Source organism: Vombatus ursinus, unplaced genomic scaffold (assembly GCF_900497805.2).
Source record: "Vombatus ursinus unplaced genomic scaffold, bare-nosed wombat genome assembly UNPS02014798.1, whole genome shotgun sequence".
Taxonomy (NCBI): Eukaryota; Metazoa; Chordata; class Mammalia; order Diprotodontia; family Vombatidae; genus Vombatus; species Vombatus ursinus.
Window position 1 is genome coordinate 7,303,116 of NW_020954576.1, and position 12,664 is coordinate 7,315,779.

General features: G+C 36.9%; 1 protein-coding gene across 1 annotated transcript in view; it reads right to left on the reverse strand.

The window, feature by feature from the left end:
- The window catches only part of LOC114049980 (pecanex-like protein 2), a 369,169-nt gene that overhangs the window by 145,239 nt on the left and 211,266 nt on the right, over positions 1–12,664 (reverse strand). Inside the window, exon 21 of the mRNA XM_027871475.1 lies at positions 9,283–9,460. Coding sequence (XP_027727276.1) covers positions 9,283–9,460 — 178 coding nt within the window. The remainder of the gene's footprint in view (positions 1–9,282; positions 9,461–12,664) is intronic.

Below are 12,664 nucleotides of genomic sequence, written 5' to 3' on the forward strand. Positions count from 1 at the left end.
TACAGCAATATCCCTATTATTACCATTCAGGACCTACAGTGCAATTAGATACATTAACCAGTGTCAGTAGACAGGGACAGTATTACCATCTGGAAACTGGAAGAGCAGAGAAGTGACTGCCAGTTTTGGGGGCAGGACTCAGGTCCAGATCTTTCTACTATTGGAACAATGGGTCCCTCATCACTCAACTCTTGTAACAGAAATAACAACTCATGTATTTTCAATCCAAAGATGGCAGCATTAAATAAATAGGTTATACAGGAATTCACAAACATATCCTGAAGATTAAATTTGTTTATTCCTCTAATAGTGCTGAATGTGTCTAGAGAGGACCAAGGTATCTGAATCCTGGTTCTGCCAATCTTTTACCTGTTTGACCCTGAATGAATCTCAGAACTTTTTTGGACATCAGTCACCTCATCTGTAAAATGAGATTGTGGGGCTATGTGAATCCCAAAACTCCTTTCAGATCCAAATCCAAGATATTAAGACTCCAAATCCAGACTCTTTCCCATTATATCACATACTCTCTAATATAAATTAATAATTTATACCCTTTACCCAAGTTCAAATCCAAACTCTCTGTGTGATCATGGACACCAGTCATCTCATCTTTCTGGGACTCACTTTCCTCATCTGTAAAGTGAGCTGGAGAAAGAAATGGCAAACCCCTCCAGTATCTTTGCCAAGAAAACCCTAAATGGGGTCATGAAGAGTTGGACACAACTGAAAATGACTGAACAACAACAATATTTTCTTGACTCTATCCACTGTCCAACCTAGCTGCTCCATGGAGGTAAATCTAACACTTCTCACGTCACCAGATTAAACAGCTGCTGTATGGTTCCACCGTTAATGAAGAGTTGCTGCTTTGGTTAGAAGTTAGAGTTTGTTTGAGAGTTTTGAGTGAGAGGGCACAAAATTATCTAATTTCTTTTTATCCCCCCCACCCCAATTTTCCCCTCCTCAGGGAAAGACAAAACAGAACAAACAAAAACAATAACACAAACAGGGGAATGATCTAGGCCACCTAAAAAGGTATGAATTCATCTCACAAGCTATACAAAGGAAAAAGGGAAGTAGAAGGAATAGGGGGAAAGAGAAAATGCTGATTTCCTCCAGACATTTCCCATGCTGCAGCACCACCATGGGATGTACAAGAGGGCTACTCTTTTCCTCTGGGCAAGGTTAAGGACTTCAGAAGAGCTCCAGCTCACTAATGAGCTATCAGTCAGTCCCTCTCATCAATGGGGTGATTTACACTAAATCTGTCCCAATGTGGTCTGGCCCCAGAATTCATTATCTCAAATGTTTCACTAGTTCTCACAGTCTGAAGAGAATAGTATGCATTCATCTTCCCTGCCTCATAGGGAATTTTTAGTCAGAGATGGGTGGAATAAAAGAACTCAGAGGCACCTCTGGAAGCCATCTAGGTCATCCCTTCCCCTCTAGGCATTGATGTTACTGTGCCCAGCATCTCTAATCCCTTCTCTCCCTTCACCCCTCCTCGATCCTGTCAAAGAATAAGGGAGATTAAGGGAATCTTACTTTAATAATAATGCATTCTATTTGTATAGTCCCTTTCTTCCAGGGAACTTATGTCTTCCTAAATGTTTCTTCATTAATCTTACAACAATGCTGTGAGCAGAGCTGGCAGCATAACAATAACTGTCTCCATTGATCACATGAGGAAAAGGAAGGGGAGAAGAGATGGGTGACAACTCTAGTCAGTCAACCAGAGAATGAGAAGTTAAGACAGGTTGAGAACTCAGATTGCCTACTTCCCAGTCAACCCAAAAAACCAAATGATTTCTTCCTTATACTACTATTCCTAGGAGCTACTTTCATAAATCCTATTGGAAGTTTCTAGAGAATTTGAAGATTATATGAATAAAAGGAAAAAAAAAAACATGGCAGCAGTATGGGAAATTGGGTAAGGTAGGAAAGCCAAGTAAGAGGCATGACGAATGAATGGGATGCAGTTGCAGTCCGTTCTTCATTACTTGCAAACATACTCTTTATTGTAGCACTTTGCATTATATTTTTAAAATAATATTTTATATTGTATCATACTAATTTGTTTTATCCCTTACAGTATACTATAACCTTTCTGAGGGCAGGGACTATGTTGTCATTTTTTTTCCCTTTTTTGCTCTTTTTTGTACTCAACATGGTGCTTTTTGGGTACTTATTAATTTTTTTAAAAAATGAATCAAAGTTAAATTCTCTCTAATGACTTACTGTATTTCCTTTTATTATACTGCCAAGTATTCTTTTAGTTTCCTCTGATGGAAGCAGCCTTCTTTCTAACATTGACTCGTCAATTTTCTTTGTTTTCTTTTGGTTAGTGAATCAAGACTCTGCTTTTGTGGGACCTTAGGAAATTCACTTAACCATCCTAGGCCTCACTTTCCTAATCTGTAAAATAAGAATGTCCTTCTAATGTCCCTCCCATCTTTGAACCTATATATTTTTATTATCCAAGAAAACTCATTTTCGGCAGATAGAACAAGGGAAGTGGTAGTTCTCAAAGAGCCCTGGAAGGTGCCAGGATCAACCCTTCCCATCTCTACCCTAGAGACTGCTTGCTTTTCCAGCTCCCATCCTTCTCCATATTTTATTGCCTTGGCTTTCAACTAACTTGGTTTGCACTATCTTGAGCATAACGAAAAACAGGTAGATTATCCACTCAATTATTTGCATGCATATGGAAGCTAACACCGCTGCATACTAGCAAAGAGCTTATGTTTCTATCATCCCATCTGAGGCAATCAGTTATTTTCCCTGGTGATGCTTGAATCAAGGTACACCAAGCAGAACATGGGATTTTATACCACAAAAGGAGTAAATGTAGCATCAAACAGTATAAATTAATAGGTATTGGGGGTCAGTCTTCAGCCTATGTTAAAAGGAAGCATCAAAGAGTTAATGAAATGAGTATTAGTCCTGGAGGTAGGAAACATGGGTTTAAATCTCCTCTCTTCAACTTGTTAGCTGTATGACTTTGCAAAAGTCACAGAAACTTTCTGCCTCTTAGTTTGTTTCTTCATGTTTAAAATGGTGGCAATAATACTTGTACTGCCTAATTCAGGGGATTTTTGTGAGGAAAGACTTTTTTTTCTCATTCTGTATTTTATTTTTTTAAATAATAAAATTTTTTTTTTTTGGTTTTCAACATTCACTTCCATAAGATTTCGAGTTCCAAATTTTCTCCCCATCTCTCCCCTCCCCCAACCTAAGACAGCATGTAAATTGATATAGGCTCAACATATACATTCATATTAAGCCTATTTTCACATTAGTCATGTTGTAAAGAAGAATTAGAATCAATGGGAAAAACCACGAGAAAGAAGAAACAAAAAAAAGAGCAAATAATATGCTTCAACCTGCATTCAGATTCCATAGTTTTTTTTCTGGATGTGGACAGCATGATAGACTTCTTTTTTTTTAGGATTGTGAGACCTGAGCATATTTTTAGGCAAATGGAAGTCAGGGAGAGGGAGGGCACAAAGATATCCAAGAGGGACGGGATAATTACTGGAGCAAGGCCCTAGAGAATATTGGAGGGAATATCATTAAGGGCCTAGACAGAAGATCAGTCTTAGACATAACCAGATATACTAGTGCTCAGCACAGTGCCTGACACAGAGCAGGTGCTTAATAAATGCTTCTTGACTCACTGTCTCTTTATTTTTGGAAGGAGCTAAATATCCTTGTAGAAATGAAGATAAACTAGAATTCTTAATATGTTTTGCATGATTTCACATGTATAATAGATATCATATTGCTTGCTTTCTCAATATAGTGGAGGATCTAGTGGGAGGGAGAAAATATGGAACTGAAAATTTGAAAATTAATGTAAAAATAAAAAATAAGAAAAATAGACCTCTTCCTTGAATCCTTCCCCTATCTAATAACTGTAAGATAAATAGCTGAATAATTAACGATAGCCTGCCCCACGACTGCAATGCTGCAATGAGAAAAGAAAAAACAAGGGGTCAAATAGCTAATGAATTAAACCTATCCCTGTTCTATGTGGAGGCACCTAAAAGCCTAGCTTTTAAAGTGGTTGAATTTCTATGATTACTATGAGACATGTGACTGTTCTCTGCCCTACTTCATCTAGGGTCATCCCTCTTCCTCTTAAAAATTTTATTAATGCCTTTTGTTTTGACATCATATTTATTTCCCCTCCTATCCCCTACATGAGCCTTCCCTTCTGACACAGAAAAACAGTTAAGCAAAACCACTTTAGACAGCATATGCCATGTTCAAAACTCACAGTTCCTCACCTCTCAAATAAAATAAGTATATTTTCTCATCTTTTCTCTAGGCTCAAGATTGTTCCTTATAATTACACCACATTCAAGCTTTTCCCCAAGTGCCCCAGCCTAGTACTCAAATAGCAAAATAATGTTCGTTAGCAGGTATGCACCCTTGCGGAGAGAGGTGTAATGAATTACATTCTCTTTTCCTATTGGACAAGCACTTATGATATTCTTAAATAATCCCAGATTAGCCTGCTTTTCTAATATGGGATCAATGAATAAGTTGCAATGAAAATTTAAAAGTGCTTTAAAGAACACAACAAAATGTTATGTTGCTATCTGAGGTAAAGGAAATTCATATGGAATTCAATAATTCAACATTTATTGTGAACTTACTAGGTGCAAAGCAATATGCTATGTGTTGGGATATAAAGATAAAAAGCAGCAAGGCCCTGTGGAGTTTATAATTTAATAGAAAGGACTGAAGATCTTATTTCCAGCAAGTATGAAAAGGAAGCAAAATTTTGCAACGGCCTAAAATATAATTCAAAGTCTGGTTTTCTGCCATGGCCAAGTGACTGTAATCTATTCTCAAAGTGCAGGCTGGTCTTTCATTCCTAGAAATTAAGGTAAAGGAACTTAAGAAATACCCCTCAACTCTCTAAATTATCAGGGGAAATTAAATATTCCTTAAAAAACCAACAAATAAACAAAAAAACTACCAAAAAGCTTCCATGTAAATTCAAAGAAATAAAAAATAACTGAACACACCGCCCTTGATTCGTGCTGGGAAGGAAAGAGGCAGGAGTGATGGATCACTGAGAACTTGGAATTGGAGATTTGATTTTCTTCTTGAAAAGGAGGGAGCTGGATAACTTGAAGATGAAACAGCTATTTTTCCTCCAAGTAATGATGGTGTGGCTGTGGATGATAGCATCCAGCACAGGTCAAAAGAAGAAATAAACAGTAGTGGTTAATTACATATTCATGCCCCTGTTAATGGGGCATTGTTATCATTCAGTCCCTTTCAGTTTTATCTGACTCTTAGTGATCCCATTTGGGGTTTTCTTGGCAAAGATAATGAAGTGATTGCTTTTCCTTCTCTAGCTCATTTTACAGATGATAAAACTGAAGAAAACAGGGTTAAGTGATTTGCCCAGGGTCACCACGGCTTAAAATATACTAAATGATAGGTTCTTTGACAAGGATAGAGTACACCTAACAGGTTGATAAGAACCTATTTACTTAGAATCTTGCAAATCTAATCAAAATAACTTTAAATTGAAAGGAGAGAGGGAAAATATATATGTATGTGCATCTGCATGTATACACACATATATGTAGAAACAGAGACAGAGAAACATACTTGTGTGTGTGTGTGTATATATATATATATATATACATGAATACATAAACACACACATACATGCATGTCTTACACATACCCCATGGTAGATACCATAGAAAGCAACCAAGTTATAGGAAGAAGAATGGCAATAGAGACAGCACCTGGTAATATACAGAGAATGAAATCCAAGAAATAAGGTAGCAATAAAAACCATAGTCTTAGATACCAATATGAAATATACAAAGTATGGGTAACAAGCAAGGTGACCTACAAATTCGAACCCAAATATGTAAATTTGATTTCACAGATATTGCTCACTTGGTGGGATGAGACCCATACTGGAATATTGCCTAAGAAGGATCTGACTTATTTTAAAAAGGAAAGAATAGCTAAAAAAGGGAAGGGTTGAAGTATCGTTGTATATTAAGATATACTAGTGCAGAAATCCAGGAAGGGGAGTGGGGGAAGTATGGAGAAGATGGATGAAGAGCAATAGTGGTAATATCAGAAATGATATCATCAAAGTGTGCTACAGACCACCTGGGCAGAAAAAAAGAAATAGATGAGCAGTTTGGGAAATAGATCATAAGCCTGTAATGAAGGGATGCAATAAGAATGATGGGAGACTTCAATTATCTGTATATCTGCTAGAGCTAACACTTTCTGTCTCTCTCTCTCTCTATCTCTTTCTCCATCTCTTTCCCTAATAATGACAGTTGTTCAAAAAGTAGAAAAACCAACATGGGGAACATCAATTTTGGATTATATTATCACCAACAAGGAGGAACTGATTATCATAGTAGAAAAAAATGCATACCTTGGGATGTGCAGTGACCACTCCATTCTAGAATTTGGGATAGAGAAGAGAAAAACTGGGCAAAGTCTGACATGTATTCTAGATTTGGAGAAAGCAGATTTCAACATTCATAGAAAAAATAAGTAGAATATATTGGACTAGGACTAGAAGCACTGAAGTATGAAATTCTGAAGCTACCAAGAGAAATGGAATTAAAGTTAGCTCTAATTCCAAAGAGAAGAAAAAGGAAGAGTTGCTTCAAGAGATAGATATGGTTGCACATGAAATTCATCAACCAGCTTGGACTAAAAATGACAGGTACAGAAAATAGAAGCAAGGGTAGGTTTTACGGGATAGGTTCAAAAGAATGCCCTGGACCTATAAGAATAGCCTCAGAAAAACTAAAGTTTACAGTGAACTGAGGCTGGTAAGGAAAACAAAGGGCAAAAAAAAGTTGGTTTTGTTTTGTTTTGTTTTCCTTTTTAAATCTAAACTAGGGAAAAGAGGCAGTGATGTATAGTGGATAGAGACACATAAATGGAGTCAGGAAGAGCTGGATTTAAGATCTTTCTTTGATACTTACTAGCTGTATAGCTATGTTGAAGTCATTTAAATACTCTGAGCACATTTTCTCATCTTTAAAATGAGGATAATAATATTTGTAAAAATGGAAGTGTGTTTGTGTATATCTCAATGGTTTTTGGAGGTTAAAATGACATAATGTATGTTAACATCCTTTTCAAACTTTAAAGAGCTACATAAATTATTTTAATCATCATTATTAAAAAATAAAAGGGATAGATTATTGCTAAGGGTGGATGGGTCAATGATAAGAGAGGTTGGAGAGGTAGAGAAGATGTAGAGTTGCTTAACTTGTTTTTTTTTTTTTTTCTGTTTTCACTGTCAAGAACAAGGACCTTTGGACTATAGAGAATGAGACAAAAACATCCAATAGGGAGTAGAAACCCAAGGGAAGTTGGAAGATAGTAAGGGGCCACCTAGTTTCTTCAAATGAATTCAAGTTACAGGCCCAGGGGAACCACATCCTACAGTGCTGACAGAACTGGTGAATGTTATTGCTGAGCTATCATCAGTAATCTTTTAAAAATCTTGGACTACAATTAGCATAGAATTAGAAAAGGGCTAATGTTGTTCTGATATTTATAAGTGGAAGGAAGGAAAGAAAAAAAGGAAGGGAGGAAGGAAGAAAGGAAGGAAGGATGAAAGGAAGGAAGAAAGGAAAGAAAAGAGGAAGGAAACAAATATTTATTAAGAACTTACTATGTGCCAGGCACTGTGATAAGCAATTTATAAATATGGCCTCATTTGATCCTCACAACAACTTTGGGAGATGGGTGCTATTATTATTCCCATGTTAGAGTTGAGGAAACTGAGACAGATAGTGTTTAAATGACTTGCCCAGAGTCACACAGCTAGTAAGCATCTAAGGTGGATTTTAACTTAGGAATTCCTGACCCCAGACCTAGTGCTCTATCCTCTGTGCCACCTAGCTACCTGTAAGCAGAGGGGAAAAATGGATTGTGTAAACTACAGGTCAGTTAGTTTGTCTTTGATCCCTGGCAAAATTTTAGAGAATATTTTAAAGGGATGATTTGTGACCATCTGAAAGAAAGTAGTCATCACCAAGAGACAAAGTGTTTTCATAAAAAGTAAGTTATACCAGAATAACCACTTTTCCTTTCTTGACAAGATTACTAGACTAACACAGTAGATCAAGTGAACAATGTAGATATAGTTAGCCTTGATTTTAATGAAGCTTCTGAAAAAGTTTCTCACGCTGTTCATCTGGACATGATGGAGAGTTGTGGACAACATGTAGATGATAGGAGAGTTAGATGGATTTGAAACTATTTGAATGGCTGCACAAAGTAAAGACACTAATGTCAACTTAGGTGTTTCCCAGGGATCTGCTTGGTCTTGTGCTTTTGAACATTTTTATCAATGATTTGTTGAAGAGTATAAATGGCACGTTTATCAAATCTGCAAATATAAAAATCCTAGGAAGGATGATACCCCATCGGACGACAGAGTCAGGATTCAAAAAGAGCTTGACAGGCTTAAGTGTTGGGCCAAATCTAATAAGATGAAATTAAATAAGAATAAATATAAAATCTAGCACTTTGATTCAAAAAATCCATTTTATAAGTACAAGGTGGGGGAGGTTGGTTAGAAAGCAGCATAACCGAAAATGATCTGGGTCTCTTAGTGGATTGTATGTGTGATATGTGATGTAGCAGCCAAAAAGCAAATGTGATCTTATACTCTGTTGGGAGATATTAGATATTTTGATTTTCACATTTTTTGATTACACTTCTTGTTTTGTATATGACCTTATAATGAATGAAAATTTTGCCTGAAATGAGTTGAAGAAGTAATATTACTTGGAAGTATTTTGGAGAACACTAAATGTTAGGGCCAAAGGATTGATCTTATGTTCAGGTGGTGCGACCCACAGACTGTATGAACTCTAAACTCCCTTATTTACTCAATCTTATAACTCAAGTTCTGTGATGTGAATGCCAATAAAGAGGACTTTCTGGAAATTTCCACAAGTGCTTAGCACAGTGTCTGGCATATGGCAGGTGCTTAATAAACATGTATGGATTGGCTAATTGTTTGAAAGTAGCAAAACATATAAATGAACATTTAAAATTGTGAATCTAGAAGCTAATTTGAAATAAATTTAAATTCTATTTAGAATTTACTGGAATCAAAGTAATAATATCATAAAAATTAATTGCATTAACTAATTTCATTCTACATATATCTGTAAAGAAAAAATAGTTTAAACTAAATATAAAATTGAATTTTTGTTTGAAAATAAAGGTCAAAAAAGTTCATTGACTTGCCTTGCTAAACAAAATAGACACCATGAAGAAATCCAAGAGGAAACTCTCTGAGAGATTTTTGCAGTCAAACTGGAAGAAGATGACAGTGAAGCTCAAGGTAACAAAGTGATGAACAGGATTACAGAAGGAGGTACGTAACAGCTTCATGCCAGCTATTGTTATCAGAAAAATATCACAGCTGTTGAAGAGGGAGGAAAGAAAGAAAAAAAAATGATCAATGATATTGTCATGCAAAGGCTAGGTAAGCACAGACAATTCACTTTGAGGGGCACCCATTTCTCATTTTGCTCCTCTTCCAAAAGAAGACAAACAGGGAACAGCAAGTAAGCTCATGGGAGACTTCCCATTGTGAGGAAGTTCCACAAACGCACTGGCCCAAACTCAGAAATAGTCTTAGCTATGAGAGAGAGAGAGAGAGAGAGAGAGAGACAGAGACAGACAGACAGACAGAGACAGAGAGAGACAGACAGTGACAGAGACAGAAAGAGAGAGAGACAGACAGAGACAGAAATAGACAGAGAGATAGAGAGAGACAGAGCAATCAGCACATGAAATTTTGATTATGGGCAGAGCCAGGTAAATGAAATACTTTTCTCCTCTGACTGCTGAGCTCAGGAGTTACCTCCCACAGGGAACCAGACTGTCCTGAAAGGGACTATTAGTCTATAAAGGGAACATGTTTTACTTGTGCTATTCCAAGGGAGAATTTGGTTTCCACAGTATCATAAGTGAAATACTATGTAAGACAGTATGGCTACAGGAGACTACCTCGGAACTGAGTAATAGGATGAAAGGGTATATTTTTAAGAGGTCTGTCTTTGCTTGGGTTCACACATTTTAAGATAGCTATCAACCTAGTAGCCCACTTGGGACATAGGTACTAGCAGTTTTTCCTGAAAAAAGTGTGTATACTACAAGCCAAATGGCTTTCTTTCCCTGGGAAAGTACAGAAAGGAAGGGCCAAGGCTTATATAACCTTGAAGGTTTAATAGATCTATACTTCTGAGCTTCTCCTCTTGAATTTAGCCCTTCTTCCTTGGTGGTTACCTCTCATTTCATGGGATAAGCCTTAAAAAAAAAAAGGTTTTCAAAATCCTTCACAGATTTTTAAAAATTTCAGTCCTAGAGTTAATTATTCTCCCTAACCCCAACTAACCCTGAGGCTTCATGGACCACATCCTCAGAATGATTCTGCCCAAGGTAGCTTTCTACTCGGTCAGTTGACAAAGATAAATAGGGTTATAGATATTACATCAGGAAGAGATCTTAGAGACCATCCTTTCAGAGGATAATAGATCTAGAACTAGATAATAGATCTAGAACCTTAAAGGCCATCTAGTCCAACTACCTCATTTTGCAGGTGAGGAAACTGAGGCCCAGTAAAGTTAAATAATTAGACCAAGGCCAGGAGTAAGTATCAAAGGTAGGTTCTGAACCAAGCTCTTCTGATTCTACGTCCAGTGTTCTTTTCACAGGACATTGATTGGCCAACCCCTTCAGTTTTACAGATGAGGAACAGAAGCATAGAGAGGGTAAGTTACTTACCCAAGGTTGCACAGGTAGTAGTATTATGTCAGAGCCCAAACCTAGAAGTTCTGACTCTAATTCAGTGCTCTTTCCACTGTACTGTGCTATAGAGATGCAGATTTGCAACACTTTGTATAGGCTGGGATGTTGACCTTGTGAAAAATAACTCTTAGCTACATGGAGAGATAGGGAAAATAAGGTCTGCTTCAGAAGGCAGCTGCTATTGAACCTATAGCACAGAGCAGGATTCCTTCATGGACTATTAAGTCCCTAGGTAGTGAGTTCTTTCTGTTCCTGTTGCCTTCAGTAACAAAGTATGAAATCTAGAGAATAAGCACTATTGAAAATCTCTGGCTGCTCCTTCAGTGATGAAGGGAATGGTGGCCAAATGCTCTCTGCAGTGATGGATGAAGTAAATGGCTCTGTCTCTGTTTATGAAAAAGAGGTCTGACTTCTAGGACCAAAGACGCCCTGTGGGTGTCAGGAATCTTGTAACAACTTGGACCATCGATGAAAAATCCAGAGAAATATCAACTCTAAGCCTGAACTTTTGGGGCTCTGGTTTGAATGAATTATTTTAATATAGAGATGTATATTAAGAAATCTACAATTAAAATACTTAATTGATTCTAATCCAAGACACAACAGATGAAAACCTGGAGCTGTTCCTTATCCAGGCTTTACCTGGGATAGCAGAGGCATCCTGGGATGGCAGGACAACATGACATCTGGCCCAAAGGTACTGTACAGTAATGCAATGCCCAATAAAAACAGAGCTATTATAAGAACATCATAGTTAAATGTTCCCCTATTGTAGATATGAACTATGTAGATATCGCTAAGCACAACCTAGTGTTAAAATATCATTAACTTTGGCTTTTACCAGTTTGTCAAACATCTTATGGGATCATGGCTTTAGAGCTGGAAGGGACCTTAGAATTTATATATTCCAACTCCTTCATTTTAAAGATGAGAAAACCGAGGCCCAGAGAGATTGACCAATCTTTCCACTGCCATTAAATAGCAAAACTGGGATTCAAATCCCAATCTTTTGATGCCAAATCCAGTGCTCTTTCCCACTCCAGAAGGAATAGCAGTTACATATTATGTATCTGATATCATATAGCATGTTTTTTGGGGGCATGTATTGTTTGAGCAAAGTCCCCTGTGCCAAAGCAGTAAATTAATAAAAAACCCATGAAATATTATTTTTATTCTCATATGAGCTAACAACTCATGTGATGAAAAACTTTAACCTTATGTCTAATGATAAGTCCACAAGTTATCAGCTGGATTTTCATTTAGAAACTCCAAATTAATTTGAGTATGCAAAACTGATAAATCTATTGTACATTATTAATACTTTGCAAAAAAAAAATAACCCAATCATCTGGACTAGATGAAGCCTCTAGGCTCTATCCTTTTAATTATAAAACTGAACCTGATAAATGCAAGAAAGGCAGTGACAGTGATTAATTTCCCCCTCCCCCAACAATAAAGTGATAGAGTAGTTGCTAAATGGAATGACAGTAGACAGTTTATAAACTCCTAAGCAGAATTTCAAGAGGTCTGGACACATACCATGTCTCTGTCATCTTATTTGGACTCGCAGGCTAAGTATTTCTGGGTTGATCTTCATATTGACTGACATTTATTTGTAAAATCACTTAGAACAGATCTAACTTCATTTGGACTCAGGTCACTCAAAATGACCACCTACGCAACAGTAAAGTGAATTAATCTAATACTCACTGGTTCCCATTCTTTCAAGGTCAATTTTTCTAGTGTTAAGGCAGAGCCTGAAATCCTTCAAGGCACTCAGAAAAATTCATTGTAGTTTTAAAGAATTGCAATC